At 39.1% G+C, this 27,087-nt stretch overlaps 1 protein-coding gene across 2 annotated transcripts in view; it reads right to left on the bottom strand.

Annotated features, from left to right (window-relative positions):
- NAA15 (N-alpha-acetyltransferase 15, NatA auxiliary subunit) overlaps positions 1-24,917 on the bottom strand; it is a 101,056-nt gene extending 76,139 nt beyond the window's left edge. For both annotated transcript variants that reach the window (XM_069105396.1, XM_069105397.1), the window contains exon 1: positions 24,646-24,917. In XM_069105396.1, the coding sequence (XP_068961497.1) occupies positions 24,646-24,699 (54 nt within the window). In that variant the 5' untranslated portion in view covers positions 24,700-24,917. The remainder of the gene's footprint in view (positions 1-24,645) is intronic.
- Positions 24,918-27,087: the final 2,170 nt, after the last annotated feature.

The raw sequence follows: 27,087 nt of genomic DNA, 5'->3' as shown, positions 1-27,087 counted from the left end.
TCTTTCAAGAAATTATCAAGGAAAACTGCCCTGATATTCTAGAAGTAAAATAGAAATTGAAAGAATCTACCCATTGAGTTAAAAAAAAAAAAGCTGTCGGGGCAGAGTCAAGTTGGCGGAGTAGAAGCAGGCCGTCCAAGCGGCTCTGGCTTCCACCTTCCCCAATCCATGTAAAAAGGGGACTCTGAACAAACTTTGCAGCTACAGAACCCACAAAATGACACAGAGATGCTAACCTCTGACTGAAGACAGCCCAGCAGGCCAGCAAGAATCGGCCAGCGCAGTGCTCTGGGAGACGAGCCCAGGCCCTTGTGAGCCTGTGAGCCGAAGGTTTTAGCCCCAGGGCAGGTCTCACCAGCCGCCAGCCAGAGGGACCCCAGATCACCAGCAGCTGTGGCCATCTCCAGAATTATCAACACACAGATGTGAAGGACAAAGTGAGAGGTCAGTGAAGTCTGGACTTTGGGACCCAGTAAGTAGGAGTGCCTTAGCTTCTGCCACCGGGGCTGAGGCACAGCCAGCCAGCGCCACTTGGCAGCTTCAACTCCTGCCCTGCAGGGTGTAGGGGGACCAAGCCCAGTCTGAGAAGTAATCACTCTTGCTTTAACCTGCTTGGATATGGATTGCAGTCTAGGGTGGAGGTCCTGGGGTGTGTATCCAGCTTGCCAGAGCATGTGGAGGCCGCAGAGAGGGCACCCATCTGTAATGTAATGCCAAGGAAAGGCAACTTCCCAGGTTCAAAATACCAGCATAGATGCTCTCTATTTTATTCAGTGACAAACCAAGAACAGAGAAGATCAAAACATGACATCATTCAAAATACAGCATTTACTAAGTGTGATTAAATAATCTCCAAGTACTACCCCACCCCAGGACCTTCCAATCATTCAATCAATTACAAAGTCCCTGTTCTAAATACTTCTCCACCCCTAGGCTATACCTTAATTAAGTCCACCACAAAGCCCCTCTTCTCAAATGGAGATTAGTTTCCAAACATAAGGTCAAAAGTTCCCCACCCCTGGATCACAATTGAATCTACCCCAGAGTTACATCAAGTTTAAACACAGCACTTAGTACCCAAATGGAGCTCTTTTCTTCATCTTGACAAGAGGCAAGTTCTCAGCAATCTTAGTTCCTGGGGAGACAAGGCTTAGCAAGGCCATAAGATACATTGCCAATCCCTTCATGAAATCATCCTCTGTCTGTAGAACAGTCCTAGAACCCCTGAACACATTAGCAAAGCCCTCTCCAAGGATTTCTGTAAACATACAACAAGAAAATCCTTCTTCAGGGCTTCTGAACCAACAGAAAGGCTCCCAGACCCCTGCAACAACAGCACTGTCCTTCACCAGTGATCTGTATTCATTCTGTCTGCAGGACAGTCTCCAGACCCCTGCAACAACAGCACTGTCCTTCACCAGTGGACAGTATTGACTCTCTGTCTGCAGGACAGTCTCAGGGCTTCTTAGTGAACAGCCAGGTTCCAGGACTTCTTCAACAAAAGGACTGTCTTTCACCAGTGGACAAATCTGGCAAAATAACATCAAAACAGACAGACAAAGTACCAGCAAAACAGCCATGTCTCCTCAGTCCTTGGCAGCTCAGGGGGCAGGTCTCAAAAGTCCAGGGCAATTCAAAGCGGCCACCAGCAATTCTCTTAGTCTCTCTCTCTCCACGAGGTGCTGCTTCCAAAAAGATCTTCCGCCTCTCTCTAGTGTCTCTCCAAATCTACATCACCAGCTCCTCCCAGTTCAGGACTTTCTTTTCAATCAACAAGCCCATCCCACAGGTGGGATTAACAAACTCTGGGTTTTAACACAATCAATTTGAAAACCAAGCCAATAGAGGGGAATCTTTAATTGCCATTACTATCACACCATCTAATATCTCCGGCAGCTGAAAAAACTCCAGCGTTTGGGACAAAAGCTCCCCTGTCTGGTGGCAGAGTCCTACTGTGGCAAAAAGCCCAGGGGTCAAGTGACTGAGGGGCGACATGACCAGGCAAAGGAAACAAAGCAGACAGAAGATCCCAACATTAGAGTCCTATTTTGGGGACAAAAAGGAGCAAAGCATGGAACAGGAGGAACACAGTGAAGTCAGAACTCCTGCACCAAAAGCTTCAAAGGAAAATACAAGCTAGTTGCAGGCCATAGAGAACCTTAAGAAGCAGATAAGAGAAGTGGAAGAAAAATTGGGAAGAGAAATGAGAACGATGCAAGAAAATTTCAATGTGAGAGTCAACAGCCTGAGGAAAATAACACCTTAAAAAATAGACTAACTCAAATGGTAAAAGAGGCTCAAAAAGGCAATGAGGAGAAGAATGCCTTAAAAAGCCAAATTTGCCAGATGGAAAAAGAATCTCAAAAGCTCAATGAAGAGAATCATTCCTTCAGAATTAGATTGGAGCAAATAGAAGCTAGTGACTTTATGAGAAATCAAGATGATGTTAAACAGACCCAAACAAATGAAAAAAAAAAAAAACAATGTGAAATATCTCATGGGAAAAACCACTGACCTGGAAAATAGATCCAGGAGAGATAATTTAAAAATTATTGGACTACCTGAAAGCCATGATCAAAGAAAGAACCTAGAAATCATCGTCCAAAAAATTCTCAAGGAAAACTGCCCTGATGTTTTAGAACCAGAGGACAAAATAGAAGTTGAAAGAATCCACTGATCACCTCCTGAAAAAGATCCAAAAAGAAAACTCCTAGGAATATTATAGTCAGGTTCTGGAATTCCCAGATTAAGGAGAGAATATTACAAGCAGCTAGGAAGAAACAATTTGAATATTGTGGAAACACAATCAGGATAACCCAGGATCTGGCAGCTTCTACACTGAGGGATTGAAGGGCTTGGAATATGATATTCTAGAGGGCAAAGGAGCTGGGATTAAAACCAAAAATCACCTACCCAGCAAAACTGAGTATCATGTTTCAGGGGAAAATATGGTCAGTCAGTGGAACAGAGGACTTTCAAGCATTCTTGATGAAAAAATCCAGAGTTGAATAGAACATTTGACATTCAGATACAAGGAGCAAGAAAAGCTTGAGAAGGTAAACAGGGAAAAGAAATCATAAAGAACTTATCAGAGGTGGCTAGGTGGCGCAGTGAGTAAAAGCACTGGCCCAGAGTCAAGAGGACCTGAGTTCGGTTCTGACCTCAGACACTTAACATCTACACAAAAAAACTAGCCATGTAACCTTAGGCAAGTTACTTAACCCCAATTGCCCTCCAAAAGGCAAAAAAAAAAAAAAAAAGAATTTATCAAAGTTGAACTATTACCATTTCTACATGGAAAAACAATAATTGTAACTCATAAGACTCTTCTCAGTATGAAAATAGTTGAAGGTAATAGAAATATATATATGTGTGCGTGTGTCTATATATGAGGTTATATGGGCTTATGAATACATATGTGAATGTGTGTATATATGTTTGCAGATATACATAGATAGAGGGCACAGGACCACTTTAATAGGAAGGGATGATACTTAAAAGGTGAAATTAAGAGTTGAGAGAGGAATATAATGAGAGGAGATGGGGAGAGACAGAATGGGGTAAACTATCTCATATAGAAGAGGCAAGGGAAAATGGTTACAATGGAGGGCAAGAATAGGAAGGTAAAAGGGAATGGGTCAACCTTATTCTCATTGAATTTGGCTTGAGGAGGGAATGAAATACACATCAAATAGGGTATTTCACTCTACAGGAGAGTAGGGGGGAAGGGGATCAGAGGGGGGATGATGGAAGGGAGTGGCAGGCTGGGGGAGAGGGAAGCTGGAAGCACCCACTTTTGAAAAGGGATGGGATTAAAGTAGAGAACAGAACAAGTGGGTGGTGGGAGAGGAGGGAGGGAAATATAGTCAGTCTTTTACAATATGTCTACTATGTTATTATTTTGCATTAGCTACACATGGACCACCTATACTGAACTGCTTATCTTCCCAGTAAGGGTGGGTGACAAGGGAGGAAGTGATTGAATCTGGAATTCAAAGTTTTAAAATCAAATGTTTAAATATATATATACACACACACTATTATTAATACTATTTTACATGTAATTGGAAAATAAGATATACAGGCACTGGGGCATAGAGATCCACCATGCCCTAATGGAGAAGTTGAAAAGGGGTATGGGAGAAAATATGGGAGAGAGCAGATTGGAGGAGGGGATATCCTGTGGGACTGCTATTTCGGGGTGGTGGGTAGGGGGGAAACGGGGAGAAAATTTGTAACTCAAAATCTTATGGAAATGAATGATGTAAATCAGAAATTAATAAAGCATTTGAAAAATGGAAGGAAATAAAAAAGAATCCACCCATAGCCACTTGAAAGCGATCCCAAAAGGAAAACTCCTAGGATTATTGTAGTCAAATTCCAGAGTTCCCAGGTCAAGGAGAAAATATTGCAAGCATCCGGAAAGAAACAATTCAAGTACTGTGGAAATACAATCAGGATAACACAAGACCTAGCAGCTTTTACATTAAGGGATCTGAGGGCTTGGAATATGATATTGTGGATGTCAGAGAAGTTGGGATTAAAACCAAGAATCCCCTAACCAACAAAACTGAATATACTTCCAAGGAAAAAATGGACATTCAATGAAATAGAAGGCTTTCAAGCATTCTTGATGAAAAGACCAGAGATGAATAGAAAACTTGACTTTCAAATACAATAATCAAAAGAAGCATGAAAAAGTAAACAGGAAAGAGAAATCATAAGGGGCTTAATAAAGTTCAACTATTTACATTCCTACATGGGAATATGATATTTGTAACTCATGATACCTTTCTCAGTAGTAGGGTAATTGGAGAATATAGATACATAGATAAACAGAAAGATAGATGGCACAGGATGAGTTGAATATGAAGGGATGATATCTACAAAACAAAATTAAAGGGTGAGAAATATATTTGGAGAAAGAGAAAGGGAGAGATAGAATGGGGTAAATTATCTCACATAAAAGAGGCAAGAAAAAGGTTTCACAATGGAGGGGAGAAAGAATGGGTGAACCTTACTCTTGGGTATCTTACCCTGCAGGAAAGTAAGGGGAAAAGGGATAAGAGGGGGGAGGAATGATAGAAGGGAGGGCAGATTGGGCAATGGGGTAGTCAGAAGCAAACACTTTTGAAAAGGAACAGAGTCAAAGGAGATATAGAATAAGCGGGCAAGATACGATGGAGGGAAATACAGTTAGTCTTTCACAATATGACTATTATGGAAGTGTCTTGCATAACTACACATATATACCCTATATTAAATTGCTTGCCTTCTCAATGAGGGTGGGTGGGGAGGGAAGAAGGGACAGAATCTGAAACTCAAAAGTTTTAAAAACAAATGTTAAAAACTGTTTTTACATGCAACTGGAAAATAAGATACACAGGCAACTGGGTTTAGAAATCCATCCTGCCCCACAAGAAAACAAGGGGGAAGGGGATGTGGGGGACGTGATAGAAGGAAAGGCAGACTGGGGGAAGGAGTAATCAGAATGCACACCATCTTGATGTGAAGGGAAGGGGAGAAATGGGGAGAAAATTTGGAACTCAAAATCTTGTGGAAATGAATGTTGAAAATTAAAAATAAATTTATTCAAAAAAGAAAAGAATGATAGAAAAGTCATATGACAGATGTGGTTATTACTGAACGAAAATAGAAAAGGAGTATGCATATTTCTCAGCTGGAAACTTACAAAAACTTATCACATATTAAAACAAAAACCTCACAAATGCAGAAAAGCAGAAATATTAAACATGAATTTTATGAATCAAAATGCAACGAAAATTATATTCCATAAAGGGCTGCTAAAGATTAGGCTAAACAACTTAAATCCTAAAAGTAAAAAGACAGAGCCAAGAACAAATAAAAAACAAATGGATAATTTCATTAAAGATAACGACAACAATAAGACAATGTATCAAATTCTGGGGATACAGCCAAAGCAATACTTAAGAGAAAAATTTATCTTTAGACATTTTCATCAATAAAATAAAGATTAAAGAAATGGGCATGTCACTAAAAGAAATTAGAAAAAAAATCATAAATATTAATTAAACTAAAAAACAGAAATCCTGATATATCAAAGAAGAAAAATAAAAATTGGAAACAAAAACACACACAAAAGCATAGGGTGTGTGTGTGTGTGTGTGTGTGTGTGTGTGTGTGTGTGTGTGTGTGTGTGTGAGAGAGAGAGAGAGAGAGAGAGAGACACTATGGGAAGGGACACAAAACCAGATGGATTTACAAGTGAATTTCAAAAGAACAATTAATTCTCCTATAACACCAGATTTTTAAGAAAAATTGGAAAGGAGTCCTACCAAGTTATTTGTATGATACAAATGGTCCTGAAGACCTAGACCAAAGTAATGGCAATGGGAAATTTGAGAGAGAGTCAAAACAGATAAAGTTAATTACACACCAGCATCTCAAATGAATAATGATGAAAAAATTTAAATAAAATATTAGCAAGTGACAACAGCAAGATATCACTATGACAAGATTGGATTTTTATCAGAAATCTAGGTCAGGTTCAACATTAGGAAAAATTCTGACAAGAAAAAAAAAATCACACGATTATATCAATACATGAAGAAAATGCTTTTTACAATGTAAACCTCCATCCTGTTAAAAAAAAAAAACAACCCACCTACATTAGAAGTGAAGCAGAACTGATCCAACCATTATGAAAAGCAATTGGAAACCATGCCCATACACTCTTGGACACAAGAATACCATTACTAGATCTGTATTCCAAAAAGATTAAAGAAACAAGTATTTCACATATACAAAAATATTTATAGAAGCTTTTTAAAAATGGTGGCAATTTAGTGGATCCATGAAGTTGTCTAGACATTCTCAAAAGCAATTTGGAACTATGCCCCAAAAGTTACTATCAGTTGACTCAATGACATCACCATTATTAGCTTTATACTCCAAAGAGATTAAAAAATTAAGAGCATCCACATGTATGGAAATATTTATAGAAGCTCTTTTTGTGGTGGCAAAAAAACTGGAAACTAACAAGATGCCCACCAATTAGATAACGGCTGAAGAAATTATGGCACATGAATGTGACAATATTACTGTATTAGAAATGATCATACTATAAAGATATGTTTTCAGAGAAACCTGTAAAGATTTATATGAACTGATGTGAAATAAAGCAAGCAGAACCAGGAAAACAATTCATACAGTAACAACAGCATTATAAAGACAAATGTCTTTAAAAAACTTAAGAGCTCTAATATATGCTATGATCAAGGATTCCAAAAGATTCATGGTGAAATGACTTCTGACAGAAGTGTTAGCCTCAGGGTATAGAGAGATAATTTTTTTGAACAAGATCAATGTAGGAACTTGTTTTGTTTGACAATGCAAGGACAAGGATAATTTTTTCCTTTTTTTTTCAAGGGAGGAAGGTGTGTGGGAAGAGAAGGTAGAGTCTCATTATTTGAGTGCCATTCCATATTCAGTGCCCTACCAATCAAACTACCAAAAATTATTTTATAGAGCTGGAAAAAACAGGTCCAAAATATCAAGGGAATTAATGAAAAGAAATGCAAGGGAAGGTGGCCTAGCTATATCAGATCTTAAATTGTATTATAAAGCAGTAATCATCAAAACTACTTGGTACTGGCTGGAGTGGTGGATCCATGGAATAGGTTAGGAACACAAAACACCAATGTCTGTAGTAATCTAATCTACTATTTGATAAATCCAAACACTCCATCTTCTAGGATAAGAACTCACTATTTAACAAAAACTGCTGAGGAAACTGGAAAATGGTATGGCAGAAACTAGCCACAGACCAACATCTTATACCCTATACCAAGATAAAGTAAAAACGGGTACATGTTTTAGATATAAAGGCTGATACTATCAGCAAACTAGTGGAGGAAGTTTACCTGTCATTTCTATGGAGAAGGGAATAATTTATGACCAAACAAGAGATAGAGAACATCATGAAATGCAAAACGGATGATTTTGATTCCATTAAATTGAAAAGTTTTTGCACTAAGCCAATTCAATAAAGATTGGGAGGGAAGCAGAAAACTGGGAAACAATTTTTACAACTAATGAATCTGAGAAAGGCCTTATTTCTAAAATACAGAGAGAAATGGAGTCAAATTTATAAGAATACAGATCGTTCCCCAACTGATAAATGGTCAAAGGCAGTTTGCAGAGGGAGAAATTAAAGCTACCTATAATCATATGAAAAAATGGTCTAAATCACTATTGTTTAGAGAAATCAAAACAATTCTAATATGACAAAACAGGAAAATGATATATACTGGAGAAGATGTGGGAAAATTGATCCAACCATTCCTTTTTTTTTGGAGGACAACTGGAGTTAAGTGACTTTGCGAGAGAGAGAGAGAGAGAGAGAGAGAGAGAGAGAGAGAGAGAGGCCACATTTGAACTCAGGTCCTCCTGACTCCAGGGCCAGTACTCTAGTCACTGAGCCACCTAGCCACCCTTGATCCAACCATTCTGAAAAGCAATTTGTAACTATGCCCAAAAAGCTATGAAAATATGCATACCCTTTGACCCAGTTAGGTCTGTATCTCAAAGAAATCATAAAAATGGGAAAAGGATCCACCTGCACAAAAATATTTATAGCAGCTGTTTTTGTGGTGGAAAAAAAATTAGAAATTGAGGGCATGCCCATCAATTGGTGAACAGCTGAATAAGTTGTGGCATATGAATGCAATGGAATACTATTGTGTTATAAGAAATGATGAACAGGCAGACTTCAGAAAAACCTGGAAAAACTTATATGAACTGATGGTGAGTGAAGTGAGCAGAACCAGGAGAATATTGTACACAGTAACAGTTACAATATGCAATGGCTTTCCATGATAGACTTAGACCATAAGAAGACTCAGTAATGCAAGGATGTAAGATACTCCAAAAGACTAACTAGGGAAAATGCTGTCCACACCCAGAGAAAGAACTCTGGAGTCTGAATGCAGATGGAAGCATACTACTTGCTCTCCTTTTCATTTGTTGTTTTGTTTCTTCTTTCTTGTGGTTCCTCTCATGAGTTCTAATTCTTCCGTACATCATGACTAATGTGAAAATACGCTTGCAACATGACTAATGTGAAAACGTGTTTAATAGGAGTGTATGTATAGAGCCGTATCAGATTGCATGCCATCTTGGGGAGGAAGGGGGAGAAAAATTTAAAACTTATGGAAGTGAATGTTGAAAACTAAAAATAAGGGGCGGCGGCCAGGTGGCTCAGCAAGTAAGAGCACAGGTCCCTGTGTTGGGATGACCTGGGGATCGAATCCAGGATCAGATACTTAGCACTACACCCAGAAATAACTGGCCATGTAACCTTGAGCAAGTTACTTAACCCCAATTGCTTAAAAAAAAAAAAACTAAAAACTAAAAATAAATTTAACCAAAAAAAAGTTAAAAAAATATGTGAAGGGGAGGAAAAAAAAAGAAAATATGTTTAATATGAATGTGTAAGTAGAATCTATACCAAACTGCATGCCATCTTAGGGAGGGGGGGGAGAGGGAGAAAATTTAAAACTCTTATGGAAGTGAATGCTAAAAACTAAAATTAAGTAAGTTATTTTTGAAAATAAATAACATGAAGTTAAAAATAAAACAAAGTGGCTAGTCTAGATGATCTTTAAGATCCCTTTCTGTACTATGGTTCTGTAGTATCTCTGTCACAAAATCTAGAAGAAGCCAATGAAATCACAGCTGACCAAAAATCCCTTTTATATCCCTAACAATTTGAAGACTTCAAATTAGGAAGACTCCACTACTCTCTCAAGCAGTCCACTCCTCATTGCAGAATTCTGATTGTCAGGAAGTTGTGTTTTATATCAAGGAATACATTCAATTCACAAAATAAATCTGGTTCTCTATAAAAATCTACCCATTGTTCCTATTTCTGCCCTCTGGGGAATAGCGGTAAAAAATTCAATCTCTTCAGCACAAAAATGCTCCAAATTTGTGACGATAACTATCAAAACCTATGTTCTGACCTTCTCCCCGCCCCCCCCCCCCCAGACTAAATATTCCCAGTTTCCCCCAACTATTCAATTTATCCTCCTATGGTCATGTGTTTCAGTCCTTTCACCATCCTCACACTATTCTTCTGGAAATACTCTACTCTAGGGCTATCTGTATCTTTCCTAAAAGATGCCAAAAACTGAACACAGGTCATGGATGCACAGACAACAAACAGTGCAGCAGAAATAACACTCCTTCCTTCTGGACACTATGCACCCCTTAACTCTGCCTAGGATGTTAGCTTTTTTAGCTACCCCATAAAAATGTTGACACACACACACACACACACACACACACACACATATATATATATACTGATTGCAACCACTGAAAATCCTTAGATCAACTGTCAATCCATACCTCCCCCATCTCATATGTTCACCTTTTTAAAAATCCAAGAATATAATTTTGCATTTATTCTACCATGCTTCATTTTACTAGATTAGGTCCACTGTCATTCAACAAGTTAGCTATGTCTCTTACATTCATATTTACTGCAAATTTGTCGATTATACAATCTGTATATGTCACCATTCAAGGCAAGGCCAGCACAGATTCCTGGGGTACTCCTCTAGAGACTTCCCTACAAAGCAACATGCATTAATGACAATCATGTGGATTGGTTGGTTATTCAATCAGTTTTAAACCCATCTAACTGATCTTTCCAGTTTGGCTGAGGCGTAGTGGATACTTTAAATAAATTCAAATTTATATATTATATTATATTATAAATTCAATTATAAATGTTAAATTCCAAACACCCTTCACTAAAACTTTAAAATCTGTGCTGACATAACACTAACCAAAGAAACTATTAATAGATGATTTCCCGAACTCCAAAAAATCTTCATTTAACTTCATTTTAAAGAGAAAAGGGACCTAAAGAGAAAATGATTTTTTTTTTACTCAAAAAAAGAAACAACCCTGCCAGGCATTCCAACTTAGATTCTGCCTAAAGACAAATGTAGGATGTCAGATCTGAAACTCTCCGGGCAGATTAAAGTAGTCTATGACTTACTAAGAAGTTGCTTAAGTCAAACAGAAGTTAAATGATTTGCTCCTGGTCATGGAGCTAAAAAATGTCAAGGGGCAGGCTTTAGACCCTGGTTTCTCTGACTTCAAGCCCTGCACCTTTATCCATTACATCTCGCTGGTAGTAGTACACAAGTCAAAAAATTCATAATGTACTGTGCTATGTTCAGTATCATTAAGTAGGTGGAGTATAGGTGGCAAACTAGCAAAAGTAATATGGAAAGAAAAATTACTTCTTGAACCTAAAAGTTAATCTGTTGCCTAAAAACATTACTACTTATAATTCATGAGATTTTAATCATTCTAAATATGACTACATATATCTCTATACTTCAACAGATCTATTATCTAATCTGTGCATATATCATTCCCTCCATATCTCATGCTGGTTCTCATCTTCCATTATTCCTGTCTTCCAAAGATTCACAGAGGATCCATTCAAAGTCGTAGGAACTTTCTTTTAGACCCCCTCTTTTCTTCTTCCTCTATACTAATTCACTTGGTGATATCATCAGCTCTCATGGATTTAATTTATCACCTCTATGATGATCATCTCTCTGCTGACCTCCAATCTCAATCTCCAGTTGCCTTTCAGATATCTCAAATTAAATGTCCAGTAGAAATCTTAAACTCAACGCATCCAAAAGTGTATTCATTATCTTTTCCCAAAACTATCCCGTACTCCTACCTTCCTTATTATCATCAAGGGCAACACCATCCTCTCAGTCTCTCAGGCTCACAACATAGGAGTCATCATAGATTCCCCATTATCTCTTACCTACCATATTCAAGCTGTTGCCAGGCCCTGTTGAGTTCACTTTTGCAACAGCTCTCAAATACATCCCTTTCTCTCCTCTGACACTACCACCACCCTGATGAAGGTCTTCATCACCCCACACCTTAGTTACTGAAATAGCTGCTAGTACCTGTTTTAAAAGTCTCTCCGCATTGTAATCCATTCAGGCAGCAGAGTGATTCTTCTAAAGCACCAGTCCCATCAAGTCACCACCCTACTCAATAAACTTCAGTGGCTCCTTATTACCTCCAACATCAAATAAAAAATTCTGTCTAGTATTCAGAGCCCTTCATAACAAGCTTCCCTCCCCTCTCCCACACCAGTCTTACATCTTTTCCCCCATGATGCATTCTTTAATCAAGTGACACTGGCCTCCCTGCTGTTCTTCAAACAAGATAAAGATACTCCATCCCTTGGCTCTGGGCATATAATCCAACCAAGGAATGCTTTCCTTCTTCATCTCCACCCAAATTTCTCTGACTTCCTTTAAGCCCCAACTAAAATCCCATCTTCTACAGAAGTCTTAATTTGTGTGCCTTCCCTCTCAATTAGTTCCTATTTATCCTGTACATGGCTTGTTTGTACATATTTCTTTGCTTGTTTTGGCCTCCATTACACTATGAGCTCTTTGATGGCTTCTTTTTTTATATCCAATGTTTAGCATAGTACCTGACACACAGAGATACTTAATGTTTACTGACTGACCTTATATATTCCATGGGTACCAAAGAAACATTTGTTTCTTATGTTTATATGAAATATAATTGAACCTCTCTTTTTATCAGGTGGTCAATGCTTTGGACATTCCAAGGGTCCAAATATTATCATCTGATGAAAAAAACATAACTTGTAAAACATATAGTGAGATCTAAATCTTATTTACCACTTCATTTTATGTCAACACACACTATACTGTAGTTGACTAAGCAAAATTATGTCTAAAGGAAAGTAAACTATTATTTATCTATAATCCTTAAATCATAAAAACATAGAGCTTTTAAGACTCATTTTATTTTTAAGGGACAAAGTAATCACAATAGTTTCTCCATTCAAAAAAGGAGAGTTCTAGTACAAACTCAGAATACAGTAATTTCTTACAGATGTTTAACTGATTTAAATCAATTGCCCTAACAAAAAGACACAAAAGGGCCTAAAAACTTCCTCTATCAGCAAATACCTGATTTATTTGCCAAGCAGACAGAAGTGGAGGCCATAGGCAATTCACACTGGTTTTATAATATAAACCTGTTTGAAAAAGCTTACAAAGAACTCCCTGCCAAGATGGCTACATGAAGGAAAGTAGGCTTTCCAACTCCCCCACATACCTACTCTAGAAATAACTTGAACTTCCGGGGTGGCTAGGTGGCACAGTGAGTAAAGCGCAGGATTCAGGAGGACCCAGTTCGGTTCCAGCCTCGGACCCTTAACACCCACACAAAAAAAAAACTAGCCGTGTAACCTTGGGCAAGTTACTTAACCCCAATTGCCCTCCAAGAGGCAAACAACAACAACAACAAAAAAAAACCTTGAACTTCCTACCAGACAGAAATAATACAAGAAATGCAATGAGTAATTACACTAAGTGCTTAAATCCTAGAAATGCACAAAATATCCACCTGTGCAGCTCATGGGCAATAGGAATGGAGAACACAGGGCCAAAATAGAAAAACAAACTCTCAGCCTTACAGCTCTACCAGAGAAGGACCAGTGACACAGCTGCCAGCTCTCTCTCTAGGTGCTGCAGGAACAAAGAGTCCCCCAAATAAAACCCCAAGGGGGTTTATCAATCCATTGAAGAACCCTTGGGGAGTAGAAGCTCGTACCTAGCAGCTCAGAATACAGTATGGATCAGAAAAGTGTTACCCCAGGACTCCAACTTTGTGAGCAACCTGCCCTGAGACCATCATATAAGGAGAACCTTCAATATACAGCACTGTGAACCTCAAAGATCCAAATAATACCTACAAGGGCTTAAGATTCCACCCAAAAGCCCAGCCAGGAGCAGAGGCTGGCCCTGGCACAAAGGTCTAGAACTAAAGCAACAATCGCAAATCTAGAAATTCCCAAAAAGGAGAAAAGAATAGTAACTACATGATGACTACAAAGCCTCAAATGGAAAAAAAGATTTTTCCATAAAGGTCACATGAATACCTAGAAGAAATTTAATTTCTTAAGAACTGGAAGAGTAAGTAGCTTGGAAGAGAAAGTAATAAACCTGAAAACTAAAACAAACCACAGAAATGAATGACTGAAACAGCAAGAAATATTACAATGTAAAATATTTAATATAAAAAACAACTAAGCTGAAAAACAGATCAAAGACAGAAAATTTAAGTAAATCATTGAACTCCCTCAAAACCATGATTCTTTTAAAATTTTAAGCTTGGATACTATATTTCAAGAAATCATGCATAAAAACTGCACAGATTTAGAGCAAGAGGACAAGTTAAAGATAAAAAGAATATACCAAATACTGCCTACAAGGAACCTCAAAAGAAAAAGTCCCAGGAATGCTGTTATAGCCAAAATTCAGAATTCCCATATCTACTGGTAGCCTATCTACTGGCTGCTTCCTACTGCCTACAAACACACCCATGATCTCCTCAATCCTCAAAAAAAGCCTGACTTGGATGCACCCATTTTCACTATTTATCATCCTATACCTCTTTCCTTTTGTTACTAGACTTCTTGAGAAGGGCTTCTACATTAAGTGCCTCCGCTTCCTCTCCTCTCACTTTGTTTCTAAACTCTACAGTCTGGCTTCCTACCTCATTACTCAAGAGAAACTGCTCTCTCCAAAGTTAGTAATGATCTCTTAACTGACAAATCTAATAGCCTTTTCTTAATCCTCATCCTTTTTGGATTAATCCATCATCTCTCAGCAATCTCTGACACTGTAGCTCACCATTCTCACTGGTAGTTTCATCTTTCTAGGTTTTCATAATACTACTCTATCCTGGCTCTCCTCTTACCTATCTGAACGATCCTCGGTGTTGTTTGCTGGATCTTCATCTAGGTCATACCTGCAAACCATGGGTGACCCCAGGTCTCTGTCCAGAGTCCTCTTATCACTATATAAGATTTCACTTGGTGACTGCCTTGGCTCCCACGCATTCAATTACCATCTTTATGCTGATTATTCTCAAATCTACTTATCCTGTCCTATTTTCTCTGCTGACCTCAAACAAGAATCTTCAACTGTCTATTGGATATCTCAAACTGGACATCCTATTGCCCATCCTAAATCCAACATGCACAAAAAGTGAATTCATTATCCACCCCACCTCACCCCAAACCCTCCCCTATTCCAAACTTCTTTATTACTGACCACTCCCAACCTAAATGTCATCCTTAAGTTCACACTCTAACCCACCCCCATACCCTATTTGTTGTCAAAGCCTATTGATTTTACTTTTATAAAATCCTTAAACTCCCTTCTCTCTTTTGATACTGTCACCACCCTGGTGCAGGCCTCTTAATCCCCTCATTCCTGTGGATTGGTTGCCACAAGTCTTTCCCCATTTCAGTGCATCTTTCATTCAGCAGTCCAATTAATCTTGCTAAACCCATGTCTGACAATGTCACTATTCCGTACTCAAATTCATAGCCTAGATTCTTTCCCACCCACATTCCCACATTTCTAGTCTTCTTACATCTTACACCCTCTCCAAAACAAATGCTAGGTTCCAGTGACACTTTTTTTTGTGTCTTTGCAAGACACTCCATTCTCTTGACTCTGGAGATGCTAGAAATACTGTCCCCCATACATGTCCAGTAGGCTCTATTTCCTCATCACTGCGTCCTTATTACAAGGGTTAGGTTTTTTTCTCTCTGCTCATTATTTCCAATTCACCTTATACATAGCTTATTTGTAACTGTTTGCATGTCGTTGCTCCCATCAGACTGAGCTTCTTGAGAGCAGGAGCTGTCTTTGCCTTTCTTTGTATCCCTAGCACACAGCAGGAGCTGAACAAACGTTTATGGCGTAAGCAACCAGAAGAAGCAGTGTAAGTGCCACGGAGTCACAAAATCATGACCACATAAAGCCTATGAACTTTTAAGATGAGACATCTTTGAATGACATTTTAAAAGGCAAAAGATACAAGCTTACAACCAAGAGCAACTTCCCCTGCAAAGATGACTAAAAACCTACAAAGGAAATGAATGAATCTTTAATGGAACAGATGACTTTCAAGCCATTTCTGATGAAAAAACCAGAGCCGAGTGAGAATTTTGAAAGAGCCCAGAAAACTTAAGAAAAGTACATTTATTTGAGCAACTGGAAAGAAACGTATGATGATGCAGTGCTAACATCCTAATAACAAGTATCCCTTCAGAACCTGAATGTCTATTAACTTTTTTTTTTGGAGAGGGGAAGGTAGGGCAATGGGGTTAAGTGACTTACCCAAGATCACATGGCTAGTTTTGTGTTGTGTCTGAGGTCAAATTTGAACTCTGGACCTCCTGACTCCAGGGATAGTGCTCTATGCAATGTGCCACCTAGCCTCCCCAATAAAGTTTAACTTAAAGAAGAAAAACAAGAGGTCTTAGGGGACAGACTAGTTCAGTTCTGAAAATCTGAAGAAAAAGAGAATAAAATGAATATAAAGTATATGAATATAAAGTGTATAAAGTAGAAAGAAGGGAATGAACCATGCTATTCTCATAATTGAGGTATATGGGGGAGGCTAGGTGGCTCAGTGAATAGAACACCGGCCCTGGAGTCAGGAAGACCTGTGCAGCCTCAGACACTTAACACACACACACACACACACACACACACACACAAAACTAGCCGTGTGACCTTAGCCAAGTCACTTAACCCTAACTGCCCTACAAAAAGCAAAATAATAAAAAAAAATTGAGGCATATGAGAAGAACATGCAAACATAGAAAGCAGGATGGGCATCAGATGATCCTTACTGTTACCGGAAACAGACCAAGAAAAGCTGAATACATAATCTGAAAAGGACAAAGGAGAGCTGAACACAGAGTTTGCTGTAAAAATACATCAGACTCAATAGGGAAACATAATATAGGATTGAGTAAGGAAGATGTACAAGTAAAGTATGCTTCCTGTTTCCAAAGGAGGGATGAAGGGGAAAGGAAGTAAAGAATTATAATCTAAGGAGGTGCCCACAAAGTGAGTAAACAAAATGAGGTATGTGAATGGAATGGAATAGAGGTGATTTCAAGGAATCCTAGACAGTATGAACTAATAGAGAAGGGATCAGAACCAGGAGAACAATTTATACAAAGAAGACAACACTGTAAAAAAAAAAACTACTTTCAAAGAACTCTGATTATAATCAACTATGTTTCTATAGAACCTATGATAATATAAGTTACCTACCTCCTGAGAGGTAAAGGGCTCAAGATGCATAAAGAGGCATATTTTGGACATGACCACTAAATGAATGCAATTTGCCTGACTGTGCTTACTTATTACAAGGGTTAGGTTTTTTTTTTCTCTTCCATTTTTTTTACGGGGGGGGGGAAAGAGTGGTAGGGGACTGAAGAGGTTAGCAATAATAATAATGTTCCTGCACCCCCCCCAAGTTCAGAAGACAGCAGAGATATAAGTAGGAAGACTTTTAAGGTAATGTATATAACTAATTATATATAATTTTAAAAAACAAGTGCTATAATAAAGTGGAGAGTCAAGGTTTCATACATAATTCTGATTTCTGTTGTGTATATGGAAGTGCTCATTTTTTTCAGAAGTAAAAATACTGGTTTTAAAAAATATACCTAGGGATAATCTTGTTCATTGGACAACTCTCTGATCATAAACATCAGGCAAAGTCTAAAATACAGAAATACCAAAGGAGAAAAAAAGTTAAAGACGGTGTGGTCTTCTAGATTTTTAGAACACTGGTTTCTGCATAAAGCCCCAGGACACTGCAGAACCTCCCAGAAGAGATCAGTCAAGAGTTTAGTTTAGTCTATCTACAAAGAAAAAAAAATCAGGCAGATAAAGAATATCTATTGCTTAGCTTATGACAGACATTTAGCCTATAAATTTGTCCTTCAGTACACATAACTGGGGCAGACTAAGTTGGGTCTAGAGTTAAACAGGAGAGTGGGCTGGACTTACCTGACAAAACTGCAATTTTCTTTTAATGACAGCTGAATAGCTCCTCAAATTAAAGGCCTATCTTTCTAATACTAATACGCTACCAGTAGTGTTGGATAGATACAACATGTAGAATATAAAGGTCTCTAAAGAAATGAAAATCATTATAAGGCTGATAGCAACAAAGGGGTACCTGGTAGATGTGAAGAAGCTACAATATATAATAAGGAACTTAAAGAACTGGAGTAAAAGATGTCATTAGCAAAATATGTGATCAAAACAGGCTAGTCAGGTAATGAGGACAAGAGATAATAGGTGAACAGACCAACTGCTCCACAGGGATCCTTGAAATGTCAGAAGACAAGAAGGGCCTCCAGCATGTTGGGTGGATCCCTGATAACCAACTCATAGGAGGAGGACATGAATAAGAGTTGTACAGACCAAGCAGGTGTGAAGAGGCTATAATCTGAATCATTAGAGGAATCATCCAAACAAATGAAATCATATATACATCTGACTATAAAGGAGGCTTCTCCTGGGACAGTCATGTACAGAGTACCTCAGAGAGAGGCAGGAGCCTATGATGGAAGGAAGTGACTTATCCAGGAATCCAAAGGAGATGAAGATATGCCTACTATAATGGGGCCTGATTGTGGATTCAGGTTTTCCAAGCCAGTCCAGAGTCTATTTATCTTTAACTCTCTCCTATACTCCTATATCACAGTAGCCTTCCTTGAATGTCCAGTTTAAATCCAACCTCTTCCCTGAATCCTTCTAGTTTTAACCCACAATCAAATCTCCTTTCCCTAATTCCCGTTAGTCAAACATTTATTAATCCTTTACTATGTGCCAAGCACTGTGCTAAGTGCTAGGGATACAAATATGAAAAAGAAACACAGTCCCTGCCCTCATGGAGGCTACAGTCTAACAATACAAAAAAAGGAAGAAATGATATCGTTGTGAGGGGGCATGGTGAAGTTCAATCCAAGCTGGTATGAAGTGAAGAGTTGGCTGGCCATTCTTCAGCTGGAAGCTGTGGGAAGATTTCTTTATCTTACCCTCCAGCCCTTCAATCAGAAGAGCAGAGGGTATGAATTAGGTGTAAGTACTAAAGCTAATGAAATCTTGAAGGATGATGAGTTTCCTAGGGATGACGTTTCCTGCAGGCATGATCATAATGGGAGTCCAGTCCCAAAGAGTGCAGGTCATTAGAAATGAGCACTTAATCTCTATATCAAAGAATAGAGAGACTGTAATTATTTAGTACAAATAAAGAAAAAGCCCCTGCTCTCAAAGAATTTACAATATAATAGGGGAAGATAATATGTGTATAGAAATAGGTACACATGCAATACATACAGACTAAACAGAAGTGAGTTTTGTTTTGGACTTCAGTTTAAGATTCCATCTAGTCTGGAGTCTAGCATGCAGGCCATTGCAGAAGATGAGGGCTAGATATGGAGACTTGTAGGGAGAGGATAAGGAGAAAGTGAGGGAAGAGAGAAGACCCAGGATAGTCTTGAGGTATGCTTATGATTAAAGAACAATATTTGTCTGTTTTTGTAACCTAATACTTCTGTAATAAAGAGAATGCTTCCCAAGACATTTTTTTGTCACTGACAGGATCTCTAGAGATGGAGATTCATTTGTTACTGCCAAATCTTAGATCCTTCTTATCTTACCTTTTGTCCTCATCTAACTGCCAAGTCAAAGTGGGCTTCAGTTCCCTCTTGGGCTGCTGGTGATTGGAGAGAACTTAGGACAACTAACACTTCTGAGATGGTTCCTTGCACGGAGATTCAAAGGCATCTCATCTCACATGTATGAGTGAGAAGTCTAAGTCAATTTCAGGTGGTTAAAAGTTTCAAGCATTAAAGGAGAACAGAATCATTCCTGGCTCCTCTTCAATCCTGTCCTACAACCCAGCATGGAAGAGTTCATAACTTCCTCCTCCCAGAAGTTCTTCTCAGGGGAGAAGCCTGACAACCTCTGCACCCAGCCCCAGATTTATATTTATTTCCAAAAGACTTTCCTACAGTAGCATGTGATCTTGAGATATATATATGTATATATACATATACAAACACATTTGTATATGTCTGTGTGTGTGTATGCTGGGATCTTTTTAGCCCATATGTATTATTTCACTGATGCAGTGAACCCCAGCTGAGGATACTCTTACCAATACAATGTAACTTCTTCAACTTTTACCCTTGAAGTTAAGACATACTAAGGACATGAAGTCAAGTGACTTGCTGGCCCAGAACCCCAAATCTTCTATGTATGAGACAGAATTTGCATTCTTGTCTTCCTAATTCTCTGGTAAGCTCCCTGGCCATTATGGCATTCAGTCTCTTTCCCAAAGGAATTAATAAGGGCATCACTGTATATACCCTTGCCTACATCCCCAATTAGATTATAGACTCCCTGAAGGGCAGGAAAAAGAATTGTCATATTTGTATCCCCTTTGTATCAAAGGTTAAATTGTGTTAACTATCAGTTGAGTATCAAATATATTTCATTACCATCTATTTAAAAATAATCAATATTATAGTGAACCAGAAGAATTCAACAAAAATACCTTGATTTCTTATTTTGGAAGAATTTATAGTTCTATAGTTCCTTTCTACCATTTAAAAAAAATTTCAGACCATTAAAAATAGATCATAATATTGAAAATGCCAAATTGAACGGAAACTTTTGTGACTCTTAAGTGAAAAATATAAACAGTAAATTTAACTTAATATCACAAGATTTCAAATACTTAATAACTTCTTGTTGAATGAATAAATGCTCAGTTCTTATTCAAAGTGACTTTTAAAGACTTGAAATAAAAAACTTGTATTTGTGTTTATATAGGATAACACTCAAATTTTCGAGACAAAATAACATTTAGGCTGATGGACACTTTTAACTGATAAATTTTAAAATCCAAATCAACTAAGTATCCTCCTGTATGCATGCAAGTCCTATTCCATTGCTTCACGATGGTGTGAAAGTAGACCCTAAGTTACTGAAGGCTACATAAGGAAAGTGCAAGTTAAGGCAAGTCCTGCACCAAGCTGGAAAACTTTCAAGGATGGCCCCTTTCTGCTTTACTTCCAACCAAGGACCAGCCTAATTAAGATCAAATAGGATCCTCACAAGACTGATGACCAGATGATTTTTTTTTTGGAGGGGGGAGCAAAAAAACTTCTCATAGTTTATTCAATGGAAGGAGAGAACTAGAAAGTACCTAGGTGGAGGGGAGTACCCACAAGTCTTTTTAAAGTAGTTCTATTCATTCACTAACCATTTAAAGAGCACCTATTGGCTCTTTAGCATAATTTGTGGTATCTGACACCCTGATCCCATTATTGTTATCTTATAAAATATTTACGAATACAAATAAAAGTCTACTAAATGTTCTATTACAGACAAGACTCTGTTAGAACCACTTCCCAAGAGCTATACAACTTCTGCAGAATTGTAGTTTTCTTGTGGACTACTGTGAAATAAGTTGGTCATCTAATAAGCTTCTAAATCTATACTATGTTTTAGCAGTACTTAATACTATGCAATCAACAATTGGTTCTCTCTGCAAGGGCAAAAAAAATGCATAAGGGGTTTACTTTCACTATCTGTAGTATATATACTAAGAACTATATTTCCTTTACCTGAATAAAAAAAAAATCTTTCCCCATGCAAGGGATAAAGTTTTTTTTTTTTTTGCAAAGAAGAAAACTTTATCCCTTGCTCTTAAAACTAATCTATATAAAATATTAATGCCATTTCATGAAAAGTATTATATCCCTCACTATCTAATTGTCTGCAGACCTTTTCAAAATGAGTTTTTTCCCCAAATGGGCTAAAATCCATCTAAGTCTGTGTTTTGCTTAGTTTTAGCAACTTAAGTTTTCTTTCCACCTAGGAAACTCTAGATTACTAGAATTTATCACCTTTTATTTAAGTTCAATGTAAGAGAATACTTTTACACCTTCCTTTTGTGTGTAATCAGCTGCAAAATTCATATATTTTGAGCTGTTAAGAGTTTCACTAAAGCATTTACATGTTTTGCCCTACAAATGATTTCATTCCTCTTTTTGCCTACCTTAAAAGCAGGTTTATTATACATGCAAATAATCCTTATCACTGATATCTATGTAGCAAATGACTTCTCAGTTCAGAATGTATAAGCTATGGTTCTTTAAAATACAAGGGCCCTTAGAGATCATTTCTTAATTCTACTCCAACACCCTAATTTCATTGAGGAAACCAAGGCTCAGAAAGTGAGAATGAAGTGCTCAAGACGACAGGTTGAGCTGCTATTCAAAACAAAGTTCTCCAAACCCATTGCTCTTGCCTGGACACCAAAGGTACCAGATGTGACTAGAGAAAATACCTGTAATTATGATACAATGTACAATAACAGAAAGTATGCTAATCATATTTGTCAAGAGAAGTACTAATTTAAAATACTTAGAACTTGAATGTACTTTAATAACTCACAACAATAGCAAGTTGCACCCAAAACAAACAATATCCAGAACTCTCTGAAGATATAGATAAGTTCTGGTTTTTATTTACAAAAATAAAATTGTAAAATCCTCTTAGAATCAAAGAAAAATTTGCTTAAAATTTCATGTCAAAATGTAAATAAGGCCAGTTTTTCTTCCAGACAAATTATATCAGGGTGACAGAAAGGGAAGACATGTTATACAGACATATGATTCAACTCTCTAGCTATTTTTCATATCAGAGTTAAAACAAAAAAGAAGAGTTCACATCTCCAACAAAAGCACACTATTAAAATGGCCCAGGACCAGCCCTAACAAAATTCACCGCAGAAACCCTAATTCTGGAAATCTCCAGTGCTGTAGAAATCGATTTCTACTTAAAAGGAAAGGGGGGGGGGAGGAGGGAGAGGCATACACACATTTTATCATGACATTTCAATCTGATATTAAAACATCAACTATTTTCCTATTTAAGTGCAATTATGAACAAATATCTATTTGACAAGAATGTTTTACAAGTCATTAGGAATGCCCAGTTTTTTCCTGGACTGAAAAAGTCTTATCTACTAATGTTGCTCAACTTCCTAAACGGATCAACTTTGAAATTCCTGACCACTAGAATGCATAATCCCACTACTCACCTTTTCTTTACCCTCAATGTAGAATAATTTTACAGCTTTCTACTATTTAGTGATTAAAACATCTCATGGCTTTCTGCTTGGCTATTTATACTTTCCTCAGACATATCATAAATACAGCCAGGAAGACCTGGGGTCAAAGTCATGCCCAGACACTAACTGCAACTCACTTAACCCCTCAGTGCTTTAGGCAGTAAGACTAGGTAAAAGTCACTGACCTTAAACTGGTAAAGACTGTTTCCTCACATGAGAGAGTTCCCTATATCAATGCAAACACTAATCCCTATTCCTATCCTCATAGAGGATATCACAATATCAATCTAGGATCTAGATTCTAAAGGTACTTTCTTAGTAGCATTACAACTTGTTTTTAAAAACCACAGTACTTCAGATGTGTGAATCATTTCAGTGTTAATCAAAGTTGCCACTCTGCAACTTTGAATGCGTTTGATATTTAAGATCCAATTACATTTTAAAAAGGATGGAAACTACTAATAATTCCGATTTACTCCGATGGTACCAAAGACTAATATAACTATGAGATAGTGAAAGCAGTTTTCCCACTATTGTTCTACACAAACTACCTTGACTTCTTGTACAAATATGTGACTTTGTCATACCAAACTGATGACTTGGTTCATCAGTTCTGATTTTCTTAAGATGATTTCCAGAGTACTACACTTTTCAAAGTTTAAAACATAAGAAATGGATCCTTATGCTAAATTAACATTTTCCTACAGAGCAAATTACAATTAGTTACTGTGAAATCCTTTCATGGATAAAGTGTATGGGCATGGAAAGGGCAGGATCTCTATGCCACGAACACTACAAGCCAGGTGAAAACGTGCTACAACGTAGTCATGGCACTGCAGCTACACATCACACTTTAAAGTCCTAACAATACTCTACAGACGCCATCAGACACACTAATTTAGGAACGCAAATTGTTCACAACTGCAATGAAAAAATTCTTCAAAAGTTTGAGCAAAAAGACTCATACTAGAGCCTTTTCCTTTACTCTCCAGCTACAGAGTTTGCGTTTGGTGTTTGGCCATACACTCACTTCTCATTGACAAAAAAAAGTCAATCTTACAACTAAAAGCTCTGAACTTTTTTTCTTTCCTCCCGGACCGCCCCCTCCCGCCAGGCCCCACCTGGTCTCCACCTCCCGGGAAAGGGATGGCAGAGCCGGGTCGCAGAAATGCCGGCCCCTCGCCCGGGAAGCGGGAAGCGAGCGCAGCCCGGGGCGCGGCGGACCGAGGGGGCCTGCTGCGCCTCGCTCCGGCGGGCCGGCGCGTGGGACCCGGTCCCAGGGCAGGCACAGGGGCCGCGGCCCCGGCGGGGTCGCAGCGGGCGAAGACACAACTCCCTTTCAATGAATGAGGCGCCCGCCGCGGGGGCCTCGCACCCCCTGTCCCGGACGCCAGTCCGGGCCTAGGCGGGGAGCGGGCAGGGCCGCAGGGCGGCCGGGGCGCGAGGCACGAACGCGAGGGGCGCGCGCGGGCCGGGGCGCGGCGGCCGCCGGGCGGCCGAGCGGGAATCGCGGCGGAGTCCGGGAGCGGGGGCTGCACTCACCAGGATCCGCTTGAAGAGCGCGTTCTCCTTGGGCGGGAGGCTCACGGCCGGCATCGTCCCGGCTCCTCCCGCGGCTCCCGCCGCCGCCGCCCGGGTTCGGTCGGGTCTGTCTGGGGCGCTGTGGGGGTGTGTGTGTCCGCCGCCGTCCTCCGGCTGCCTCCTCAGCCCCAAGCGCCCGACGCCGCGCTGTGGCGCCCGCCCGCCCGGCGGCCTGGCTCCCTCTTCTCCGCCGCTTTTCTCTTCCTTTCCCTGTTCCTGCCGCCGCCGCCGCCGCCTCCCCCCGGCGGGTCCCCGTCGGCGGTTCACGTGGTAACTGAACAGACCGACAGAGGTAGCCAAAATGGCGGACGCGGAGGGCTTTCCCACCCGGGTCACGCCTCGTAGTGCGCAGGCGCCGTGACCTCCTTTCCCCTCTCGTCCCCTCCCCTTCCTATCCTTCCTAGTCCTGGCCTCCAGTCCCTCCCAGAGCCTATGGGAGACATTGGGTGAGCTGCTGGAGCCGAGCGGGGCGGGGCATTCTTGCCGTTCCTCCTCGAAGTGTAGAACTCCCTCTCCCACCCCCACCCTCCAGCCGTTTCCCCTGCCGGGATAGCCTGGGTGTCAGTGGGATTCCTGGCCCAAACTTGTGAATCAGAGCAGCCTAGGCTGGGGGCGGGAGCGGGGTGTGCCTCCTACAACGAAAGTCTAAAGATCTCTTGGGGGCTGGTCTTCTGATAACGGAGTGGGTTACTTTAGGAACCTGGAATGTCCCGGCAGGGAGATGGAACTTAGCTCTCGTCCAGCCCCAGAGAATGTCACACGAGGGATGCCAACTCTCCTCGCTGCACCGCAAAGCTTCGGCTTGTTTCCCGTTGTGTCTACTTGTTGGGGTGCAATTAATTTTGTAGATGATATTTGAAAACTCTGAGTCACTAAGACCACTTAGGGAAAAAAAAAAAAGCTAGAGACAGACTTCTGGATTAAGAGGTTACTCGAACTTCAAAAAGAAAATTAAAATGGGTAGAGGGGGAGGAATTTGAATGTCTGAAAAAATGTGATAGAGGAATGTAATAAAATATCGTATAGAAAGAAAATATTAATAAAATGACCTCAGAATAAATGGGGTTGTGGAATAAAATAATGTGAGGATTGTTATGTCTTTTTAATCCTCACATCAACCCAGTAAGGTATGTGCTGTTATTAGCGCCTCTAATTCCCAGAGCTTTTGTGTTAAATGAATTCTTTGTTGATTCAGAAGAATGAGACAACTGAGGCCCACCTAGGTGTAATTACTTGCTCAGGGTCACACAACTACTTAGTGTCTAAGGTATAAAATTTGAACTCAGGTACGACTCTCAGTCCATCACCCTATCCTCTAGCTAGATTCTAGGTCACCTAGCTAAACAAATGAAACAACAAGCATGAAGCAGAAAAATAAGAGACAGTGGTTATAAGCCTAAAGGAAGAAATCTCTAAAAGGAAACAGATCACTGAGTGACTGAAAAAACAATAATGGAGATAATGAAACATACCTACCTCTAAGTGGGCAGAATGTTGCATAGACAGATACTATCACTGTATCTTTTTGTTCTTAACTGTTTCTTTGTTACAAATTTGTTTGATTCAGTATGGAAGAGAGGAGAGGAAGAGAAATTACTATGATGTAAGAGCAAAAGATATCAATAAAACTTATTTTTAAAAACTATAGCTAGTATTTCTATTTGCATTTTGTAAGAAGTATTGTAAAAGATCAAGGAAAGAACTTTATTAGGAAAAGTCAGTAGAATGTGAGGTCAAGGATCATTTCATTTTTGCCTTTGTATCCTGAAAGCCTAGCACAATGTCTAATAAATGTGTTGACTTGAAGAAGTGTTAGAAATGTGTTAGACTTCAGAAAACATGGTGTTGTGAAGTCTGAAGCTCCATGCTGTCATATCTCCTTAGGAGTTCTAAAAATCTAATAATGTAGCTTGATATTTTAAAGTGCAAGGAAATGTTGTATCTATTAACAGTTAGTTTAGTCACATAGTTTATCGAATATCAGATGTCAAGGCCTCAAACTTAATGAGTATTGGAAGGTTATTTTTTTTTTTTGCATTGGAACCCTCATTTCCACTGAAAAAAAACACACCAAAAAAAAAAAAAAAAACACTAGCCGTGTAACATTGGGCAAGTTACTTAACCCCAATTGCCCTCCAAAAGGCAAAAAAAAAAAAAAATAGCAAAAAAAAACCCAGTGCAATCTTTTGGCAAAAAAGAACTGTTAACCTGTGATACACAGTATCAGAACAAGATTGAATACCTGCACAGGTGAACTGTTGACGTAGTTTGGCAAATTTTATTTTGCTTCTATGACAAAGAGGCAAATAGCCTCCAATCCCAAAGTGGCAGGTTTCTGGACTCTACATTTGTCCAGATAATATCATGGTTAAAATGCACAGAAGTTTATATAAGCAGATAGCA

This window comes from Petaurus breviceps, unplaced genomic scaffold (assembly GCF_028583685.1).
Source record: "Petaurus breviceps papuanus isolate PSGF00001 unplaced genomic scaffold, PetGlider_PUasm1.0 76, whole genome shotgun sequence".
In the NCBI taxonomy this organism is placed as follows: Eukaryota; Metazoa; Chordata; class Mammalia; order Diprotodontia; family Petauridae; genus Petaurus; species Petaurus breviceps.
Note: the sequence above shows the minus strand (reverse complement) of the source record. Positions and strands in the feature narration are given on the sequence as shown.